The sequence below is a fragment of the Anser cygnoides genome, chromosome 2 (assembly GCF_040182565.1).
Source record: "Anser cygnoides isolate HZ-2024a breed goose chromosome 2, Taihu_goose_T2T_genome, whole genome shotgun sequence".
Lineage (NCBI taxonomy): Eukaryota > Metazoa > Chordata > Aves > Anseriformes > Anatidae > Anser > Anser cygnoides.
This window is the reverse complement of record NC_089874.1, coordinates 54,123,265-54,147,461: the sequence shown is the minus strand read 5'-3', so window position 1 is coordinate 54,147,461 and position 24,197 is coordinate 54,123,265. Positions and strand designations below refer to the sequence as shown.

Genomic DNA, 24,197 nt, shown 5'->3' with positions numbered 1-24,197 from the left:
GTTAAAATCTCCAAGTCAGAAAGTTCATATACCTAGAGAAATATTTTTCTTGACTACTTCTTAATGTATCTCTTTTATGTTTTATAGTTCAGCTACTTCGTATTGTTCTTTTGTACGGTCACCTCTTGGCTAGGTGCAATCCAGTCTGCAAACCAACTGAGAAATGATGTGCTGCAGGACTTCCTCTTAGATCTCCTTACAAAAATCTTGGAATGATTTGAAAATCTGAGTTCCGCTTTCATCTGCAGGCTGAGTGCAGCACGAGCAGTGAAAGTGCAAATGGCCTTTCTGTGTGCTGCCTTACGGTTAAGCCTCAGCTCTGACCACCAGGTCTCTTCTTGAATGAGAAAGTAGTCCAGTTTCTGGGCTCTTGCAGTTGCTCTTTTTTCCTTTTTTTTTTTCTTCTCTTTTTTTTTTTTTTTCTTTTCTCTCCCCTAGCATTGAAACAAAGATATCAATTGTAATGACTTAGTAGTTGAGCTAGCTGAGTTATATGTATTTTGGGAGACAGAAGGAGTGCTATTAGTTTGCTGAATCAGTTTATATAACCACGGTCACTCGGTGGACATGCATTATGCTTCCAGTACGGCTGATTTGACTATCTGACTGCTGCCTGTCTCTCAAATCTGACAACTGTCCCTGCAAGTGATAAAGGGGAAGGGAGGAAATCTTTTCATCTACCTAGGTCTGTGGAAGAATACTTTGTTTAAACAAAATGAAACGTAAAATGCCCTACTATGTAATCTCAGTTTAAATGGGCACAGAACTCGGTATCTGCTGATCTGGTCATGAGGGGTATTTCCAAATAGAGAATCTTCAGAGATGACCTATATAGTTTGAGGTTAATTTGCTGTAAGTATGTTCTTCATTTTACCTGCACCTTCAAGAATAACATTTCTTGTTTCAGTTTCTAAATACATTAATATAGATGCATGCTTATAAAATGCATTTCCTAAGCAGTTTTGTTTTTTTTTCCCCAACGTTGAGTATCATCATTCACTTTACCATTTTGAAAATATTAAGGTAACGTTAGAAAAAGCAGGGCATCACTCTTTAATAGCTGCTGATATGATTACAGTTTTCACTTTTTAAAATGTATTATAATAGCAGTGTGCAAGTATATCATTTCTGACCTACTTTGAATAGCAAGTGGAAACTGCTACCTTGTAGACTTCTACAGCAAACTGTAATTCATTCTTACTTTCTAATACTTATGATCACGTGTGAAATTATTTGTAATATGTTGAGTACAATGCTTTTGTACTTCAGTATGTACTTACACATTTATCTTTATTAAAATTGTCTTGGTGGTTAGGCATATATATGGGTATTTTAATAGAATTAATAAAAATAAATTAATGGAAGATTTACTTATCTTTTTTATCTCAGATTAATGTTGTAAAAAATAGCTTGTTCTAAGTACATATTGACAATGTAGCATTTTATAGGGAGCCTTGCAGCATGGATTTTTGAGTGAAATAAAGGAACTAATTCTTGATAAAAATCTGTAATCTTTTATATATTTTATGGTTGTTTGGGAAGAATTCGCTTTCTTGGGTAATGGACCAAATTTACCAATTTTAATTTGAAAATATAGTTTTGATGTATTATCAAGTCTTGATTTTTTTTTTCTTCCTTCTGGATCAAAATTTCGGCACGTTATGATTGGATCTGTCTCTGTGTGATGCAGCCACTGTTTGATGTTGGTACTGTATTTGCTGCATATATAAACACATGGATTGTCAAGGGAACTTGCTCAATAAATAAGAATTTCATGAAAAATAGTTTAAAGGGAATAATATCAGCAAGTGTGTTTCAAAATAGGAGGCTTTCTACCAACCGTCTACAGCTTTATAGAGCATGAAATGGTAATAATGATGTTACTTTGATTCCTTATGCATGCCTCAGTTCTCGTTAGCCTTGCATAGTCACTGTTCTAAACAGCGATGATACTTTGTAAGAGATTCACAGCAGTTTGAAGTTAGACACTTCAAACTGCATACATTCTTGGTTTATCGTTCATTCAATCCCAGAATGCAAATACATGTACCAGTAGAAGAGGAATGCCCCCACATATTCAATGGTTGCTTCCCACCCCTGCACCAGCTCAATCCTTGTTTATAATTTCCAGTCTATTCAGGAACCGATACTGAGGGCGGTACATGCACCAGATGCTGTCTCTGGTTTGTTTCTCTTGGAAGACCTTATAGCTGTGATGTTTTCCATGTTCAAAAGATCTATTGGTAGCAAAGCTCTGGGATAGATTATGTCATTTGAACCCACATCATGAGATCTGGGTTAAAATATTGCAAAGAGTTTGTTCTTCAACTGCCCTTTGCTATCCTGTCTTACCTGCATCGTTTGTGTTTAAAAAAAAATAAAAAAATCCAAAAGTCTGAGCATCAAACATTCAGATCCCATAATAATGTTTGTAACCCACTTCCATCACATTTAAAAAATAAATTTTGGTTTTCATGACAATGAGCTAAATTTTCCCTGTGTGAAGCCAGTGAAATTGAATTTGGTATCATCTGTTGGAGGGTACAGCAGCAGCTAGGATGTGACAAGTATTCTGCCTCCGTCTCTGTTGAAAGGTTAAGTCTTAAACATCATAATTTTGTTTCTGTGTTAGTATCAAGTAAAATTACTGTTGGTTGCTCTGTAAAGGACGGAACAAATCTCTTTGCCCATGTGATATAGATGCTGTTGGGGCTGACAAAGCAGATGTGTGGAGACAGGAAGAAACGAAAGGAAACAGGGCAGATGTAATGGTGGCCTAAAGGCATTGCTTTTCTGTTGTCATGCTGAATGTGTTGTGAACAAATAATTCATATTTAATAAAGGCCATATTGTGCTCTACTGATACCCTCCTTTAAAATTAGTTGATATTCAGCTTTTAAATGAGACATACATTATATAAGCTTAGATACGAAAGTAAGCAAAAGTTGGATCAGTACACCTCTACTTGGGGTTTATCTTAATGCTTTAAAAATCAGCATTTCTGTTTTCTTTTTCAGAATCATTTTGCAGTTATGTAGGGGCTGTTTGAATTTTTGCAGGTATGTGTGGCTGTACCCCTTATCCAGGTATAACATGTGAGTTTCATTGTGTTAAAATTGAGAAAAGCCACAAATCACCTACTGCAGAGATGTGCTGTTTAGAGAAATAGACCAGAGGTTAAGAAACTGAACTTTTTCAGAAATCAACTGCATGCTTACACTATGAAGTAAATGTTGCCTGCATTTTGTGGGGTTTAAGGTACTCGTGACTTATTACTGATAAATTATTCTAAAGAATAAAACGGAGAATGAAATTAGGGCATATTCAGAAGTTAAGGAAAAGATTATATATTATTATGTATTTTTAGTTGGCCTGAAGATGAATGTTTTTAAACTGCCTATAATGGCAGAAGTTAATTGATACAGATGCCAGAGGAATTAATTCTGCATTTCATACTGTATCACAGCCCAGGCACAAATCAGCACTTGCTGTCCCGAGATGTGTCAGGAGATGTTGAAGACTTACGTGCTCTCCATGCACTGGAAGAAGAGAAGGTGGGGGGAGAGATTTCAAATAGCTGTTCATGTTGAAAGGACTGATCTCATAGGAAGTGAATTTTACAGGTTTCACAGTCCTAATTACACTGACTTCCCTCTTCAGTCAGCCCCTTTCCTTCTTCCCTTCCCCCTTGCAAGTGCTTTTATCAGCTTCCTGAATTTCTGCTTTTATTCACTCCTGACTGTCACTTTGATGTCTATGCATCCTTTCTGTGGCTTTTCTTTGTTTGCCTGAATAAGATACTGTATCCTAGGTGTCAGATATCTGTCAGGTCATTTTTACTATAGGTATAGGCTCTAGTAATTACTGGTCACGCTGTGTGTGCTTTCTCACTCATTTGTAATTGCTCCTGGTGCTCCTTGGTTTTTATTTTTGCCCGGTACATTAGTTTCAGTAGTGTGGATTTCTTTGGTAGCCAATTCTGTTGCAGTGGATTTTATTCTTAGCGTTTGGGTTTAATAAAACAAAGCAGCCTGGGCCTCTCTTTTAAGGCTCTTTCTCCTGGTTAGGACTGTTTCTCTCCTCACAACTTTTTAAATCTCTACCAGACTGGAGAAATCCAGTGTAAAGGGTCATGTTTTATTTATTAGCTTTGTTCAGCAATCTGAGCTGTCAGTTGCCCTTCCCCTCCTCCCCTGCTCTGTCTTCATTTCTCTTACTTTGGATCTTCTTTCCTTTCATATTTTTTCTCTCTTGTCCCCTGCTCCACTGATGCATTAGTAACATCACGCATCTGCTGCAGCCTCTCTCCAGTTTGCTGTTTGGGTGTCTCCCGTTTTGTTATGTATATGTAGAAGTATTGGGCTAAGCAACTGATAGACCTAGGAAGTCTAATGCTGCTTTAGAGATAATTATTTCTCTTCGTAAGAAGGTGTAAAACCGAACATTAAATAATGAAAAAGACTTACCTGTCAATTACGCTCTTTTTTGTGAGGATACAGATGACCTAGTTACTTAGTTATGCTAACCAGTGAAGCTTGCCTAGCTGTATTTCAGACAAATAAATTAATCTATAATCTCAATTGATCAATCTGCTAATCTGAAGGCATGAAATCTGAGATCTTGAATATGTTTGAAGACCTGCCAGTTTTTGAGCAATATCTTTAAACCAGTTTAATACAATACTTGAAAATAAATTTGCAGTCACTTAAATCAGTTTGATTTAAATGGCATACTTTGGAAATCAATTTTTCTGTTACTGCAAGCCAAACTGATATGAACACAGGTTCAGATTACACTGATTTCATGCCTGATGCTGCCATTGAGGAATTAATGGCTAAAATGCAAAAATAGTTTTGCCATGCATCAAGGCTGAACACAGTTGCTGTTGTGGTTGTAGCTAGAGCTGACAATGTGGTGTCTGTTGCTTCTACACCTGATGTCCATTGTATGCCAGCTGCAGGAGGACAGGGGGGACTTGATGCTCTTTAAAAGCAAGCAAACAAAAAACACCAGAAAGGTTTGTTCTTCAGAATTGTTTGGTCCAGGAAATATGTTTTTATACCCAGCTGCAAGTGTTTACTCAGTGTGGTGCTACCAATTTGATATACAACTCTAAAATCAGGTTTAATCTTTTGGGGAGTGATGGTCTACCTTGGTTTTGCCAACGTTCATGCACTAGTTTAGTCTGATTGTCTTTAAAAAGAAGTGTGGTAAAAACTTGAATGATTTCAGAGTAAAAATTTGAAAACTAGTGATATGTTCTGACCTGGTAGTTTCCCTTCCTATTAATAGCAAATATTAGTTACCGTTTGGAATACTGAAATCCTGGAAGACTTAAAGCATGAGACATTCTTCAGAGGTCAAACAGTATGAAAAAAGCAAACCCTCCACACTCTTCTCTCTTAATTTAGTCACTGTAAGGAAGGTAGGGTTTTGTTCCCCAACCGCCTTTATGGGTTGCTCTTCAAGGTTTGTCCTTAAATGTCTTTTAAAAATAGACATGGCAAAGTTGCAGAAGCTTTCCTGAATGAGCAGTAAAATTATGGAAGTGCTTTGACATTATCTGTAAGGAAGACCTTTATTCCTCGTTTAATATTTAAAATATTTGAAATATATTTGCAATATTTGAAAATTTAGAACAATTCTAGAAAGCAGTACACAAGTAAGTTGTCAAACCAGTGGTAGCAGGTCACCTTTCAGGACTCTTTTTTCTTCTCCAAAAATGCTTATCTTAAAAAATATGTTTTTTCAAGATCATCAGAAGAATTTATTCTTGCAACTGAGCTGTTCAAAGACAGCTAGGATTTTGCAAGCTGGAAATTTTGTCTGGGTTTCTTTTTTTGTTAAATCTTTTATTTCTTTTATTTATTTATTTTCTTTATATCTTTTATTTCTGAGATATGGAACATTTTTTATTCTGTACAAAATAAAATGAAGAAGCAAGTGGCATGGTTTCTAATATGTCAAAACTAGACACATGGAAAAAAGCTTAAAATTTTGAAGTTCAATATCCTTTTGTTAGAACTGACATACTGAAAATTGCTTTAGGGCGTGATTGTGATTAAGAGTTAACTAAACTGTTTTTCACTCAAGCCATTCTGTTTTTCAAAAATAAAAAATTTCAGTGGAAAAAGCACGCTAGTGGATATTTCTGCCCTTATCATATGATGCTCTATGTCTTGTTACATAATACCTTTCCTTAGTAGAAAATGAGAAATTTTAACCATGAAAATAGTCACATATTCTGAAAATACTGCTTTATGTTCAGCCACATTGTTTCTTAAGAATTGAAATTAGTACAGTTTTTGTTTGGGTTCTCCTCCTTCTCTTGTGCCCGTAAAGTTGTTTTTGTCCATTTGGCTAAATTTAACAGCAACACATTACCTGAACAACAGTTTTGTAAGCTTTAGAGAATAATGTAAAGTAGTTTGAATAATGCTCTTGTAAAGATTACATAAAGTCTGGAAAAGACATGGCATTGCTAATGTTGCAAATTAATTTTACTAGCATATAGCACCATTATGTGTTCAGTTTTAATAAGAATGATGACATCTTTGTTTTGTATTTGAAAATTAATAGAGCTTTTTTAAAAAACCAATAAGCTGGCCTGTCAAAACTGATAGTCCATGTATAATGAACTCAGGACAGTGGGCATTTTAAAATTCCTCAACTGGTAAAGCATTTCCAATAGCTGTCAGCAAATTATTGCCCTCTCAAACTACTTTGTAGAACCTGTTGAAATGATCCTAGATACTAGTTTGTTAGCATGAATGGTCTCCTTTTGCTAACTGCATCAAAACACAAGAGTTTGGTCACCACTAGGATCTCTAAAGGTATTCTCCAGTGTGATACATTTTGGGACGTTCACTGAACAGTTTTGAACTGGACTGGATTTGTAATCTAATGGTCCTTTTCCTTCTTGACTTCTAAGAGAATAGCGGTAGCAGTATAAATGAGTAGCAGGTTTTTTTTTCCTGTGTTGGAGAAATTGCTTTGACAGAAAAAGAGAAAATAGACTAAGTCATCGAGAAAAAATAAATGCTTGAAGTATTCTGTCTGCTACTGATAAAATGATTGGCTTAGGATGGTCTTTAAAAAAAAATTACTGCATATGAAATTTTGACACATAAACAAACTGGAATTGAGGAATAGAGTGGTTTTATTGGCTGTTTTTTGTTGAAATAAGGGATGTATTTGTCGTTTGTTGAAAATGTGGAATTTAGGCTCCATTAAAGTGACAGCCCCACTTATGTTTTAGAGCAAGGCCATAGTGTTCTTAACACTAAAATCACTGCTGATGAGTGAGTAATATGTTATACAGCTGATTGACTGCAGTCGTACTCCCAGGCTCTGTGCTTTCAGAACTCTACTTTTATGATGGCTTCAGATGAAAGCAGACTGATGGTTTAAAATGATTTCCAGCATCAAATACATTGACTATAACTTGAGTATACCAAATCATCTCCTTCACTATTGAAAAAAAATGTTTCCAGAGTTCTGATGGACGTAGACATTTCATCATGGTTACTTGCCACACATTTGTAGAGCAGATTTGTTATGAAATATAGTTTGCATAATGCATATTGAATTCCATATCATGTGGAAGAGATGAGGAAACAATTTCTCTTTCCAATGGTTGTGTATTTTTTTGTGAAAGGAAAGTTTTTTGTCTTTTCTGTTTCTGATTAAGCAGACATTGCTTATGTTAATTTAACATTTCTTTTGAAGTGTGCCTTAAAAAAACCAAAAGCAATAGCCCTGAGTAGTCTCAAATGTGTCGCTGTCAACCAAAGTGAGCAGTCTGTGCTAGTGCTGATGAATAGTAGGACACTTTTCAGTTTCCAGGCTTGTATGAAGACATAGCTGACTATGTCCATTGAAAACTGGATTTTGAATTTCAAAAGTTAAGGTCAGTGAAGTGTCTCCAGTTGTCTTCTAAAAACAGAAGAGATAAAGCTGCTGCCTGGGAAGGGTTCCTTCAGTGTGTTCCCTTCTACCTGGAAATTACTTCAGAATGGAGTTTGAGGGTTTGTCCTGAGAGCTTTAACAAAGAATCTGAGGGTATTGAGGGCTGTATCTGTCCATCAGACAGCCTCATCAGAGCAATTAGTTCAACAAATCTGGTCTGTGTACAGGGAAAATAGAAAAACACAAAAGCTTCAAACTTTCCGTAAGCATTGGATTCTTTGCAATGTAAATACATTTTCTTCTATTGTTTTGGTGGGTTTTTGTTTGTTTGTTTTCTGTCCAGAAAAGCCTAGAAAGAAATAAGATAATGTTATCTGGTGTAAAGTAGATCAGATTAGACTGAAACATATTGAGGCTGTGAATCCACAGCTCATTCCTTTTGGCCCTGAAGCATGTAGATTCTTTGGCAGGCTCTACACCTCCCCCTGGAGAGGGAGGTGTAAACTTCATGTTCAGATCATAAAAACTAGTTATTCTGAAAATACAATATGGAGTGAAACTCTCGTTTTGTTCTAGTTAATAGGCAATAGCACAAAAATGTGTTCACCTTCAGTTTTCTGGGGCAAGATTTAGTTGAGCACCAAATGGCGTTTTCATGCTAGTCTATATTTCTGAGGATGGTTGTAGTTTGGGTGGAAAAGAGTTTCACCAAAACAGGAGTCTGGAACTTGGTGTTATTCTTAAGGACAAATAAAAGCTGATACCTGCCAGCTGATTTGCCATGTTGTGGAGCCCATATTTTCAGCATGTGCATAATGTGTAGAGACAGCAAAACAGTTTCTCATACTTTATTTATGTGTCTATGCATGCATATAATTTGATCTAGAGGCAAATATCTCAGGGATGCGCAAATGTTAAGATTAGCACTACTCTTGTAGTAGCAGAAACTATTTGCCTATCTTTTAGACCTTTACAGTTCCAAAGCGGAGATGGTTACCTTTCTGGAATGGAAAATAGTAATTGAACTGTTCAATAGATCAATTTGTACTTGGATGATGGAATATTATTAATCTCAGCTGGGACAGTTTCATGGACTTTCACAAACCCGAATAGAATATTGCAGTTCTGTGGTTTCTATTTTAAGTGCTTTGGTTTTAGATTTACTATTGATTAGTTTTTCCATTTTAGAATGGGTATTTTCAGGTGAGACAAAAGAAACAGTAATTTGTGAGTGTATCCAATAAATAAGTGTTCATGACAGCAGGCTAGTGCTGAATCATTTGAACTATTTGAAAGTACAATTTCTGTACAAGTGGGATTTTTCTGTAATGTGTGGCTAGATTTTAAAGTCAGGTTGTCTTCAGAAATAAACCTATACATACTGAAGATACGTGTCAAGATAATTTATACTGAAAACAAATACTTGGCAGTTTACTGACAATTGTTGTTCTTACAGTATCATAAATAGTCGATTTATAGGGAGGCGGGAAAGAAGCACATGAGCTCAGATGCTTTCCAGTTTATTTATTTTGGAATTGCTTCTTATACTAGGGAGATTCTGTTCAATGTTCTCCTTCCCTTGTCACCTTTTCTTCTCTTTCACTTGGTAGAAATCTGACTAAAGGATGAACGGGGAACTTGGAAGACCCTCTTCCTACCAGAGCCTGTCCTGGTGCAAGTTGAGGAGGGTTCTTGGGACTTGCATCCCACAGAAATCATGTTGCTAAATACTGGCTTCTAGAAAGACAGATGCTGTCACTTAGTGTGCTTGGGACCATAAATGAAGTTGGGCTACGAAACTGAAAAATGCTGGATTGTAGATTTGTTAGCCAAAAGAAAGTCAAGCGTGAGCCTGGAGGAGAGAATTTGCCCTACCTAAAGCTTTTGCTGTAACTTTCCCACCCTTTGTGAGACTTGTGCTTGAACATCCAAAGGCAGAAAAATACCAAAGAAAGCATGGATATCCAAAAAAGCAATGTGCTGTAGCACCGTATGTCCATGATGACTTTGCCTGTAGTTAAAACCAATTTTAAAAATTCTAAAATTATTAGTGACTATGACATTTTCAGATATGAAAATTGGTCTGCTCTTAAGTTAGTTACTTAATTGAGAAGTAGGCAAATACACTCAGGTTTCAGGATATTGTTATGAAAAGTAAAATGTCCAAAAGGATTCTTACAGTTTCTGAATGACGGTAAATCAGGTTCTAAGGCAATAGTCTGTTATGCTGCTGTACACCACTTTACAGAGGAGTCCTCAACCTGGTGTATTTATTAACTTGCAGAAAATAGAGAAAGGTGAAAGCAATTCAAAGGATATGATGTGCTGTATGCGTGCTGTTTCCTTGTAGGATGTTTTGTTTTTTTTATTGCAAAAAGTAGAGTTGGGCAAGGCAGGATTTATGCTTTGATATATAAGGCAGGCATCTTTAACTGTTGATGCTGTAGACTTGACTGAACCCCTGAGTTGACTGTGTGGGTCGTATTAACTGGTTAAAAAAAAAAAAAAAAACCAAACCTTTGTTAACTGGGTGCAGTCTCTCCCTAGCTCAGGTGTATCCTTATCTGCAGTAAGCAAGCCCCGGGTCTGCATCAGAAAGGTCACCTCATGCTTTCAAGGCTTTACAAAGTAGGAGAGAGCTAGGAAAAATGTGAAAGTAAAATAAATGTAAATGTGATAACCTTTTGCTTAGCTGACCTGCACAATCCTAATACTGTCAAGCTCTAATATTCTTTTCACACCATGTGAAACATATGGTTATAAAGTTTGTGTGATTTTTTTCTTTTTAAAAATTTTTTAATCCTAGATGTAGTTACATTTTTAGAACCCGATTTGTGCTGTTTGGTAGGGCGTATTTTTAGTATCTCTTAATTATAATGATTTCCCAGTAGCCAGATAAGGTTTGGAGTTACATCGAAACCTTTTCCCAAGTTGTGTTTCCTGTTGTGTTGGTCGGAAGCTGCTTTTTCCTCCAGGTCCTGTTTTAATAACTGGAATCTTGACATATGCATGCAGTTATTTTCAGTAGTTTGTTCTGATATTTATTGAGGCTTACTCTGTATTTTTGAAGGATCTCAAGTAAGCAATTTGTTTATTTAGAAGGAGCTTTCAAGGTAAGCCAACTTACGGAAACTGCTTAATGGGTAACTTAAATAATAATTTCTCTGCACTGGTGAAAGCTCTGCTTCCCCTCTTGACTGGATTATTTCTGGGCTAAGTAGCATTTCTGTATTCCGATGCAATCTATAAAAACACTAGTTAAAAATTCTCAAGGAATGCAATCATTTTTAATGGCTCGTCTTTTAACAAATTTTCTTTTAGTAATCTTGATTTTAGTAGAATATTTCTTTATGAAAGGATTTCAAGAGAATAAATCTCGTTTGGAACTGTGTGTATTTTTCCAGTAGAGATGACATTTTGGAGACTTCACTGACTGAAGCAAAATCCTGTGTCACTGCACTCTAGCAAAAACCTGACTTCAGTAGGAAGTCAGTCAGGACTTAATTTTTGGTTTGCAGTTATTTGAATGTGCACTTGAAAGAGAAATTCTTTACTTTGCAAATAAACTGTTGAATTGTTTTAAAACAATTACATCTTTTAGTCTTCTCTTATTTTGTTTTCTTTCATACTTGGATCAGAAAGACTTTTTGTACCTATATCCTTTTTTTTTTTTTCAGTTTCCCCACTGCTTCTCAGCAAAGTATAGAGTGAACTTCCTCATATTAGCAAAGTGTTTTCTAAATTCCATCAGGAATAACTTGAACATTTTTGAGAAAACCTGTATTATTTGAGGCACTCTCCAGCATCTTGTCTTGTTTTTATACTGTACTTAAGAGGTTAAATAATGAGGCAGATGTAAGCCTATATTACCCAGTTGTAGTGTACTTGAAAAGTTATTTGTCTGTCATCTGTTGTCTGTTTTTATGTTTTCATCATTCCGATGTTTGAAGGTTTTCAGCTGTTCCATGAACAGCCAACTTCCTAATGGTGGGAGTATACAAGTCTTGACAGTCTCACACAGTATTCTTGTAGGCAAATTGTGAAGTTACAGACTGGATGGATGGGCAGTAAGAGGGGTAAATAACTGTTTGGCTGGCTGGCTTAGGGGTGGCAGTTAATGGACCATACTCCACCGGGATGCTGGTAATGACCAGAGCACTGTTCTTTCCTGGAGGAGGTGATGGAGGGCACCCAGAGGGCCTGAGGAAGGCTGGAGGATCAGGCTGACAGGAGCCTCCAGATGTTCAAGAGGTACAAAAGCAAAGCCCTGCAGCTGGGCAGGAGAAGCACCGGCAGTGAGAGAAGCTGGGGATTGACAGGGTGGGGAGCAGCTCTGCAGAAAGGCCCTGGGGTGCACTGGGCAGCCCCCTGGGCATCAGCCAGCAGCACACCTGGCATCAGGGGAGGCCACAGCATCCTGGGCTGTAGGAGCAGGAGCACGGCCAGGAGAGCAAGGTAAGGGATTATCCTCCCCTGCTCAATGCTCTGACTGCGTCCAGATGCTGTGTCCAGTTTTGCCCACACGTCCCTACCCAGTACTGGAGAAACATCAAAAACCTGGAGTGAGTTCAGTGAAGAGCTACTTGAAACTTTGATATGTTTACTGACAGCAAAACTCCCTAAGAAAAGTACTTGCATGCATTTTATGTATGCATTATTATGTATTTATTTTGTATTATTATGTATTTATTTTAAGGTTGAATGAGCTAACAAAAAAGCAGATGAACTGCAGAGGTGGAAAAAAGGGCGCTTAGCTTAAGTTCCAGTTTTTGTATTATTCCATATCTTTCCCTCTTTAGAATAGATACATTTATCGATTCCAGTTCACATGAGAACTATAATGTAGTATGTTAATTGAGGGGAAGTAAACTGATTGGATAACAGTATAAAAGCACCAAAAGCCATCTGTTTGGACAGCTTGACATCTTTCACGTCAGGTCTAGGGGATGTGTTAGCAATCTCAAAACAGTGTTTCCAATTGCTGCTTTTTTGTAGTCGTTCTTCTAATTTGGTTTATTTGTAGCCATACTTATTCAGGAAACATGTTTTATATAACTGGAAAATCAGAGAATGGTTTGGGCTGGAAGGGATCACCCAGTTCCAACCCCCCTGCCATGGGCAGGGACACCTCCCACCAGACCAGGCTGCCCAAGGCCCCATCCAGCCTGGCCTTGAGCACCTCCAGGGATGGGGCATCCACAGCTTCTCTGGGCAACCTGTGCCAGTGCCTCACCCCCTCTGAGTAAAGAATTTCTTCCTTATATCTAATCTAAATCTACCTTCTTTCAGTTTAAAGCCATTTCCCCTTGTCTTATCACTGCACTCCCTGACAAAGAGTCCCTCCCCAGCTTTCCTGTAGGCCTCCTTTAGGTACTGGAAGGCCGCTGTAAGGTCTGCCTGGAGCCTCCTCTTCACCAGGTTGAACACCACCAGCTCTGCACCTTTAGGTTCCTTAGATGGTCTTGAACCTGATCTCCTCCTACACTGGGCAGTTCTCCATTCTCCCAGTCCCTGCCCCTGCCTTCTGCGAGTTGGGTGGTGTGGCTAGAGGGCTTGCCAGTGAAGACTGAGGCAAAAAAAGTCACTGAGTACCTCAGCCTTCTCCATATCTCAGGTAGCCAGGTCTCCTGTTTCCTTCTGGACAGGGCGCACAATTTCCCTGGTCTTCCTTTTATCACTGACGTACCTATAGAAGCCTTTCTTCTTGCCCTTGACATCCCTGGCCAAGTTTAATTCTAAAAGGGCTTTTTGGCTTTCCTAACCTGATCCCTGGCTGCTCTGACGATTTCTCTCTATTCCTCCCAGGCCACCTGCCCTTTCTTCCACCCTCTGTAGGCCTCCTTTTTCTGCCTGAGTTTGGCCAGCAGCTCCTTGTTCATCCATGCAGGGTGTTTTTGCCTGACTTCCTCTTTGCTGGGATGCATTGCTCCTGAGTTTGGAGGAGGTGATCTTTGAATATTAACCAGCTTTTTTGGGCCCCTCTTCCCTCCAGGGCTTTGTCCCCTGGCACCAAGGAGATCCCTGAGGAGGCTGAAGTCTGTTCTTCCGAAGTCCAGGGTAGCAAGCTTGCTGTCTTACCTGCTCTCTCCCCTCAGGATCCTAAACTCCAACATCTCATGTTCAGTGCATGATGTCTTAGATTAAAGAATAAAACAGTCCTTTATCTGGTTGCTTGAGAAAAGCCTTAGCTACGGCAGCAGAAGTTCTAATGTGTAGCATGTGTCAGTCAGGCACGTGAAGGGTGTCAGAAAACAGTGCCCGTTTCACCTGGGGCATGTGGTTATAGGCAATTGGGACTCGCTCCTCTGGAGTTTGGATTCTTCTAGTCTCTAGGTCAAACTTAAAGGTACAATCTTAAGATACAGTTGTTTTTTGTTGTCTTTTTTTCCCCAGAAATAGTCTTTTTTTGTAAATAAAATGTTTTATGAAGTCATTAAGAAATAATCTATTTTAAGGTCACGGCTTTAATAAAATAACCTTGTAACAGGAGTACAGTGTCTGGCTAGCCTGCCTCCTGAATGAAGAGGATGTCAGAAAGGTAAATTAAGATGCGAAAACATCAATGTTGTCTTGACTTGTAAGTGTTTGGCCTATTTGCACAGCTATATGGTGAGGTTTTTGTAGAGAAAGGGCTGCTGGGAGGGGAATGGGATGACACCTACAGGGAGAATCAATTACACTCCCAGCACTGTTTTTTTCCTTTGGCCTTTAAGAGCAGAGAGCAGTCCTTTTAATGACGGGAATTAGCTGGCACGGCTTTCCTGGGCCCATTAACCAGCAGAGGCCGGATCTACAGGGGCGAGAGCAGCGGTGACTGTGGCTTTTTCTCCTGCTGAGGTGTTGGGGGGAAAATAGAGTGTTCCCCAAATCTGCCAGGTAAATCTTCCCCTCACTAGAGGAAGTGAGGGCGCTGTGGCACCTCAGTGAGGCTGTGTGCGCTTCTTTGGGCTGGGGGCTGCTTCAGTGGCAGACCCAGCTGCCTGCTTTTGTTTTTAAGAACTATTTTGCCTCTTTTTAGTTCCACTCTCCCAGAGGTCATAGCTGGCGCAGAACTGAAGTTGCCTTGTACATGGGTTATCATGGCAACTCCTGTAAGTCAGCATCGAGTTGCAAGTGAGCATTTTTGCTGTAGTCTGCCTTTTTTTCCTGTGCACACAGCAGCATGTTTCAGAAATGATGCAGCTACTAACTCAAAGGTACAACTATACGGTGAAAGGAAAAATGTGATAATATTTTAAGCGTGTCAGGTCTCAGCAATGTCTGTAAGAATTCACATGTGGACAGGAGCAGCATGAGGGTGTATGGATGATGGATGATGTTGTCTTCCTCAGAGCTCTGGCACTTAATAGACTTGCTGGGTCTATTCAGTATTTTATAAACGCATAAAAATTACTCTTGGATTATGGGAAACGTAGTTCTGAATAGCTTTGTGGGGGAAAAAAAATATATATATAAGCACCTGTTTTCTGTTGCTGCAGCCATCCTTAACATTTCTGACAACAAACAGAAACCCCAGGTGTGGCAGTTTGTTTTTGCCTAGCCAAGCAGCAGCTTTTATTCTACCTGGCAGAGTGTGAAATCGTGCAGCGAGGTTCCCGATGTTAACCCTCTGCGGCTGACTTTGGAGAGCAAGCCTAGGGGAGCTCTTCAGCTAGCGTTTGTTGAGGTTTTTTGGAGCATGCTAGTACAGCAGGCAACTAACTGTTAGCATTTAGCTGTGGCCAGTGATAGTTGCAATAGTTAACAGAACATCTGAGGCAAAAGAAAAAAAGCAAAAAACAAACAAGATAATTCAGAGCTAGGAAAGTTATATCGGTCGCATATGTTTCTTGGAGACTGTCTCTATTTTGGGGTTTAAAATATCCTGAACTACCAATATAGAGTGCAAAACTGTCAGAATATATTAGAAGATAGGGAATTTCTGTTGTCAGTGAGAGCTGCTGGCTTTTATTATTACAATTGAGTAGCATTTCTGCCCCATCCAGAATGCTGTAAATAATTGCTTATCATTCAGGACTGTAGTAAAGGGCTTGCTCCAGGGAATACAGAGTCCTTGTACACAGCTGTGTAATTGATAATAAAGATGTGTTGACTTAAAAGAAAGTGCTTTCGTTATAACGCACTGATCTTTTACTTCTGAAATTTGCTTTAAGAAAAAGATTTCAGCTTATTTATTGACGGCTTAATGGATGTTTGGTTTGTCAGTCCAGTTTTATAGCTCCTCTTGGCAACGATCATAGCTTGGTTGCTTCTCTGTGTGGACTGTGACCTTGATGCAGGCTACAGAATGAATTACTGCTCTCTTAATATTTTTGCCTGGTTTAATAAAACATAGTTTCAATTTTGATAGTACTCTCCATTATGGTAAATGCTTTTAATTAATTCCTTATTTTAAAATATCATTAATACAGCATTTTCCCTGGAAGATTGACATGATGCTTATCCTAGAAAATGTTATGCTCTTTCAGCATTTATCTGTATGGATGCCATATTCTAGCTGTGTCTGTCTGATGTGTGAAAGCTTGGAATTTTTTACCCAGCAGTATTTGTTGGAGCGTTCCCTAATGGGTAGAACAGCCCAGAGCAGCAGCTCTTCTTGCCACCCCCACCCTTTCTATCAGCCGCTCTGCTAGCCGTTTCTTTTTTTTATTGTAAGCAGAGAGCTCGTGAGACCAGTTTGGACAAATGGACAGAGAACTTTGAGAGGAACACTTCCCATTTGTATATTTCTCCCAAAAGCATTTTTGCTAAAGCATATTCTGGTAGTAGTCTGGCTACAGTTAGTACTTCAACAGCTAAGATCTTATCCTAGAAGATGTTATTCTTCACTGAACATGACAATTCATTTCTTTGTACATCGTCTGCCCAGTGACTCCCATAGAGCCAAACGGCTGGAAGAAGATCTTCTATTGATACACACCTGAATACTTGTTTCTCTGTAGAAATAAGGAACTACTAGAGACCCAGCGTTAGATATGTAGAAGCAAATTTGGCTGTCACTTGTCTGAACATGTTATGCAAGCTGGCCTTTTCTGTTTGGTACTGTCTTAGTATTTCATGGCAGTTACTTCTGCTTGTTTGGTGTCAGTATCATCATCATCTGGCCCGTCCTTCACTGCTGTGTACAAAAAAGACCCTATATATTGCTATTGATGACTGCGTGCTGTTGTCGTTGAAAACAGTACTGTTTACCTACCTCATGTCGAGTCAGGCTGCCTCTGCAGCTTCTCTGGATATGCACCTGCACTACATCCAAGATATTCTTCAAGATATTTCCCAGTCTATCTGGAGGCAGACAAAACCGGAACATCTCACACAGATACGTGCATACACACACGTATATATGTGAATCTCTACGTTCGCACCTATATGCATACATACATATACACATATATATCTTTCCCGTTGTATTAGTAATGGATTGTGATGAAAATGTGCTGAAACAATCAAATTATTAATTTTGTATGTGTTAGGTATGTACAATAGCAGCAGCAGCATCATTAACTGATTCTGAAATCCTGGTTATTGATTGATAGTGCTTTCAGGCGTTATAGTTTATGCAGTTCAAGAAATCTGCATCTTGCCTCAGGATAAATAGTCATATCACTTTAATGTTAAGATTATGCTGCCTGATATAGTATTCTTAGCCTGTCAGTTTTAAAATATAGTTGCAAAGCACAGAAGTCTCCTTTTTATAACAGCCTGTGTTAACAGTCTGTAACAACAGTCTGTCACTATTGAACTTAGCTGTAGCTTTCAAATTTTGAGAGGCAGGGGGATACACATGATTTATTTATTTTGTTTGTTTTTTTTTGTTTTATGCTCAGCTGAGCTGGATGCTGAACATGCACAGAAGGTTCTGGATATGGAGCACACCCAGCAGATGAAGCTAAAGGAACGTCAGAAATTCTTTGAAGAAGCCTTTCAACAGGACATGGAACAATACCTCTCTACAGGATACTTGCAGATAGCAGAGAGGCGAGGCAAGTTTTAAAATACTTTATGTATCATCCACAAACTCACAACTTAGAGAATGTTGTTTAAGGGTCACAGCCAGCAATGGGTTTAATTGCTTATAGCTGAAGCATTGCGATGTCTACATTCTTCCTTGGTGGAACTGAAAATTTAGATAAGCTCTTAAAGCAACCTTCGGGTCCCAGGGGAATTAGACACCTTAGAAAATCAATCAGACTCTCTGCTTGTTGTCTGAGGAAATGCAAAGCTCTGAGGTACATCCGGAACAGCACTCTTTGCAGCTCATGAGAGCATCCATATCTTTGAAAACGTGGATAGAGGTGATCACTTCTGTGCACTCAAGTTCCAAAGCCTGGGATCATCACCTGGCAGAACACGCCTCTGAAATTTTTTAAAGGTGTAGACAAATGTCAGTGTTGTCTTTCAAAACAGTTCCCAGATGGTAGCTTCTTACGTTGTCTGTGTAATATGCAGAGTATGTGATTTGGACATGAGAAATATAGATTAAGCTCTCTCCTTATTATGAGTCAAGTCTGGCATCTCCCTGCGAGTTAAAGCACAAGAATGCCATAGACTGCAGACACTTCTGTGGGGGAGGTATCCATCTGTTGGCCCAAAAGGTTTGTAGGACCAGAAAGAAAGCAGGAGATAACGTCATTCGTGTAGCAGGAAAAATGTAGAGATTTTGTCCCTGCTCTGAGACCAGGTCTGCTGTCATTTGCAATGCTGGAACTGGGAATACAATCCAAGATTTTGATTTCTCTACACAAGTGCTATAAATACTAATCTGCAGAATGCTCTATATTGGTTGCTTGGACAGTCTTCTGAGAAGTGGGATATATAAGTTTTAAATTCCTTTGGTCTAGGAATGAATTGAGTTTGCATCTCCTAGTTTCTGATGAGTGTGTGTGTGTGCGTGTGTATATATAACCCACTCACGCTAAAAATCAGCATTGTCACTGCTGCTAGTGGATGCATTACTCTGTTTGAGAGAGATGGATACATACCTTTCTGAATTTCAGCTTTGTAGTATAATGCAGAACCCATACATATGAAATAAATTGTTTCTATGAAAAATTTGATCCCACAGTACATGTGAAACTATGGTATGTATGGAAGAAAAAAAACATCAAGTGACACAATTTTATGTCGGTTCAATATGAAGGCTTTTCATAGTGTAATTGTTAAACTTGTATAAACCATTAAACTGTTAATTATATTTGATATTACACATGGAGCAATTGGACTTAAATCTTGAGAACCCCCAAACATGCTTGGTCTGTGTTTGTGTGCTTTATTATTCAAGGAACAAGATGCTCACCCAGGTATTTAATTCCCTTGTGATTTGTCAGTTTTATACTGACAACAATAAATAGTTTGCTTGAATAATTAATGCTGTGAAGTCCCCATGCTGGGAGAAGACATTGGGCATCAGCCTAGGCTTTGTGTACTGCTGTCACTTGTTGTACTGATTGATTGAATGAGGAAGAATGACTGCTCGCTATTAATTCTTATTTCTAGTTTCCATACCCCTTGTTTATTGACACTTAGTGATTGTGTGTTTAAATGTGTGTTGTTTTTTTTTTTTTTCTCTGAAAAGACTTTTAGTTGAGGGGAGTGCTGCAAAATGGAAAATTTCAGTGTTTGTCCCTGAGCCTCACCTTATCGTATTTCTGCTGCTATTGCTGTAAACATTGTTGCTAAAAATGTTTATTTTTTCAAAAGCTTTAATGGACATTAGTTTCACAACAAAGATGGCACAGAGAGTTTTTGGATTTGGGCTGAGATTGCTGCTGAGCAATCTGATGTGTGTGTGCTCCTTCCATATCTGGTTTAATTATTACTAATGCATACAATTATAGCAGCTATTAAAGCCTTTATAGGTAATAACGTTGTGTAGCTGATTGTCAGTCTGCTCATTGCACTATTTTTACTACAGAACCAATTGGCAGTATGTCTTCCATGGAAGTGAATGTGGACATGCTGGAACAGATGGACCTAATGGACATGTCTGACCAAGAAGCACTTGATGTCTTTTTAAACTCAGGAGGCGAGGACAATAATATGCTTTCTCCCATGCTGGGTATGATACTAGTAATGACAGTGTGCTTAGAAACAGAGTGATAAATCACCAGAATTGCTCTAATATGAAATGAAGTTACCTCATAAACCATTACGTAGATTTAATATTTTTCACTAGTGGTTTTCAGAATGTTCATCTTAAGTTGCGATACGAGAGAGCTTGCTTCTGGACTCTGTCTGGTTACTAAAACTTCATCTCATATATGGATAGGTTATGTGTTACATAAAGTTTTCTGGTGCATTTTTCTTGATATAAGTTGATGGAGGTCATTCTAACAAACCAAACATCAACAGAACATTTGTGGTAGTTAGGTTTTTATTTTCAAGACTGCTTTCTGAAAAATAGATTCAGAATTTGGTATTTTCAAGTATATTTGGACCAGTTGTCTAATGCAAGATCTTCAGTGAGATATATTCAGAAACTTGATAGAACGCAGCAGTGCATATGTATAAAACAGTTCTGGAAGCTTCTAAAGAGTGATTCTGATACTGCAGCTCTTTCAAGTAGCCTTCTTACTGCTATTGATATTAGTTACATTGGATTAAAGAGTAATCCAAAATTTGTTTTATGTGTTCTGATGAACAAAACCAGATGTAGGTTTTGGTAAGTTGCAGCATGATGGAGGAGTCTGCTTACAGCAAGGCATTAGTAATTCTGGATGCTTTATCCACTAGGGAAACGTGTTTTCCCAATTAAAAACTTATTTTAGTACTAAAATAAAAGAGCCAAAATGAGTTTTCCTGGGGAAGATGAAGAAGCTCCTTTAAATGTACTTAGATTTCTTTTGAAAATACAAGTTGAAATATTTCTATAAAAGTACTTACAGTGAAGGAACAGTGCACTCTAAATCCTACCCTATATTTTGGGATAAGTAAAAGAAAACTGTTAAGAATATCCTGTGGTAATTTTCTTCCTCCTTATTATTACCTGCTGTGAACGTGAAAAGCTTATGGAAAGTGGTCGAGGCATGTGATAACTAAAGGTTTTTGTTTTACTGCAAAAACTAAATTTAGATGGCTGGTTTTCGATGAACATCCAGTTCGTGTTATTAGTAAAGTTAATCACTGTTTGAGCATGCAAGTAATTACAGAAACCAGGAATGTTTTCCCTAGGCTGGTTTTGGCAGATGTTGGATCAAGAGGCCTCACGTCTTAACAACAAACAGTGTAACTGGATTAGCAGAATCTACTAAATGTGGTTGGTTTTTGCCTAAATAGATTTAAAATTTATTAGCCTTTGAAATAACTGTATTCATTTTGTAATGTAATGCAAGTATTGCAGTGTATATATATTTATTATATACACACACATACACACTGTAATATAATGCACTAGTGCTATAATGTTCTAGCACTTTATATTAAACACAGAGGTGGGATGGGCTTGCAGCAAGACTTGCACAGTTGTTACTACTCAGTGGAATCTTACTTTCATGGCTCCAGACAATTCATTTCACTCTAAATTAGAAGGGATGTTTTACTTGCTCTGAGGACCTTGTGTCCTAGTATCAAGTCAGATGCACAGCAGTCTTCATTCTCAGAAAAATTAGATAACTCTTTGCTTTGTTGTTGATTGTGCTGGCAGTGGAGAGGTGGGTTGGTCAGGGAAAGATTTCACTATTTTACTGAGCACCACAAAAAGCAGGTAAGTTATGTAACTGGTAGAAATGAAAATAAGCTCGAGATATTAAAATGTTTTCAAATTTGTTTAGCTATAAACGGTGCCAGTTTATGGGCATTGGTTTTGCTACATTTCATTTTAGCTAGTAAGCTGTACTGAAAAATTGACTCATCTCTGCCACTCCAGAACACTCCTGGGTGTGTTGTGTCGGCTAATCTAATGCATGCAGGTGTGCACAACATAAAGACAGGTGTCTTTGGAAACATCTGTCTAGTGTCACTTGAGCTCAGTATCAATTTGTGTTACCTGAGGAAGCGACTTAGTAGACGTGCCAGGCATCCTGGACACAGTCAGTCCAGACATGCTGGTCAGCCATCAGTGGTGCATGTTGTGCCGGGTCCTGTTTGAACTCGAGACCTGCTGAGGAGACATTTCCCCCCGGAGTTCCTGGGTCCCAGAGAGGCTAAGGCAGTGTCACCTGCAGGGCTATTTGCTGCCCGAGTTTAAGTCCAGAATTTAAGATTGCAGACAACTGGGGCAAGAAGTGTGCCCAAGCTACACCTTGTGTACCTTACCTCTAGTAGAAGCAGCTTCTGTTGCCTCCAGATGCTGTCACGGTGGTTTTCTCATTAAAAATAGACTCCGAGTTACTTGGTAAGACTGTGAGGAGCACTTATAGGGCAATGCAGTGTGAACTGCTCTGCAACCAGCCTTAGGCAGGGCTAAGGTGTTGTCATCAGCTCATTTCTACCTGGACTGTCTTGAAACTTGTTTTTAACAGCGCTTAGATGTACGCAAGTCAATGGGGCCGGATGGGATCCACCCGAGGGTACTGAGCGAACTGGCGGAGGAGCTGGCCGAGCCGCTTTCCATCATTTATTGGCAGTTCTGGCTATCAGGGGAGGTCCCAGTCGACTGGCGGCTAGCAAACGTGACACCCATCTACAAGAAGGGCCGGAAGGTAGACCTGGGAAACTATAGGCCTGTTAGTTTGACCTCAGTGCCAGGGAAGCTCATGGTGCAGATTATCTGGAGTGTCATCATGCGGCACTTGCAGGGCAAGCCTGCGATCAGGCCCAGTCAGCATGGGTTTATGAAGGGCAGGTCCTGCTTGACAAACCTGATCTCCTTCTATGACGAAGTAACACGCTTAGTGGATGAGGGAAAGGCTGTGGATGTGATCTACCTTGACTTCAGTAAGGTTTTTGACACCATTTCCCACAGCATTCTCCTCAAGAAACTGGCTGCTCTTGGCTTGGACTGGCGTACGCTTTGTTGAGTTAGAAACTGGCTGGGTAGCCGGGCCCAAAGAGTTGTGGTGAATGGAGCCAAATCCAGTTGGAGGCCGGCTACTAGTGGAGTCCCCCAGGGCTCAGTGCTGGGGCCGGTCCTCTTTAATACCTTTATCAATGATCTGGATGAGGGGATCAAGAGCACCCTCAGTAAGTTTGCAGACGACACCAAGTTAGGTGCGTGTGTCGATCTGCTCGAGGGAAGTTAGGCTCTGCAGGAGGATCTGGATGGGCTGGACCTATGGGCTGAGGTCAACTGTATGAAGTTCAACAAGGCCAAGTGCCGGGTCCTGCACCTGGGGCGCAACAAGCCCAAGCAGAGCTACAGGCTAGGAGATGAGTGGCTGGAAAGCTGCCTGGCCGAGAAGGACCTGGGAGTACTGGTTGATAGTTGGCTGAATATGAGCCAGCAGTGTGCTCAGGTGGCCAAGAAGGCCAACAGCATCCTGGCTTGTATAAGAAGCAGTGTGGCCAGCAGGGCTAGGGAAGTGATTGTCCCCCTGTAATCAGCTCTGGTGAGGCCGCACCTCGAGTACTGTGTTCAGTTTTGGGCCCCTCGCTACAAGAAGGACATGGACGTGCTCGAGCGAGTCCAGAGAAGGGCAACGAAGCTGGTGAGGGGTCTGGAGAACAAGTCTTACGAGGAGCGGCTGAGGGAGCTGGGGTTGTTCAGCCTGGAGAAGAGGAGGCTCAGGGGCGACCTTATCGCACTCTACAGATACCTTAAAGGAGGTGAGGTGGGGGTTGGTCTATTCTTCCACGTGCCTGGTGACAGGACAAGGGGGAATGGGCTAAAGTTGTGCCAGGGGAGGTTTAGGTTGGATATTAGGAAAAACTTCTTTACCGAAAGGGTTGTTAGGCATTGGAATGGGCTGCTCAGGGAAGTGGTTGAGTCACCATCCCTGGAGGTCTTTAAGAGACGTTTAGATGTAGAGCTTAGTGATATGGTTTAGTGGAGGACTTGTTAGTGTTAGGTCAGAAGTTGGACTAGGTGATCTTGGAGGTCTCTTCCAACCTAGATGATTCTGTGATTAAATAATCCCACAGGGTTTTTGGAAGTATTTTCTCACTAAGGTTACTCAGTGCTGAAGTTGGGTGTTCTAACAGTTTCTAGGCATAGCAGGTAAGACAAAAAGGGCTTTAAATGGTAGATCAGATATAAAGAGAGTTTAGGTGCTTCCCCATTTTTCCTTATTTACTGCCAGAAGTGGCCAGAGAAGAGGAGATATAAGTAACTTTGAAATCTGAACTCTCGAACTAAGCGAACACCATTACATTGAATTTGCTTAGAAAAAGTCTTTTTGCGTAGGATATAGAGG

General features: G+C 39.5%; 1 protein-coding gene across 2 annotated transcripts in view; it reads left to right on the top strand.

Annotated features, from left to right (window-relative positions):
* Window positions 1-24,197, top strand: part of DTNBP1 (dystrobrevin binding protein 1) — a 72,673-nt gene that overhangs the window by 46,890 nt on the left and 1,586 nt on the right. For both annotated transcript variants that reach the window (XM_013190274.3, XM_066992090.1), the window contains exons 8-9: window positions 17,736-17,891; window positions 19,823-19,966. In XM_013190274.3, the coding sequence (XP_013045728.1) occupies window positions 17,736-17,891; window positions 19,823-19,966 (300 nt within the window). The remainder of the gene's footprint in view (window positions 1-17,735; window positions 17,892-19,822; window positions 19,967-24,197) is intronic.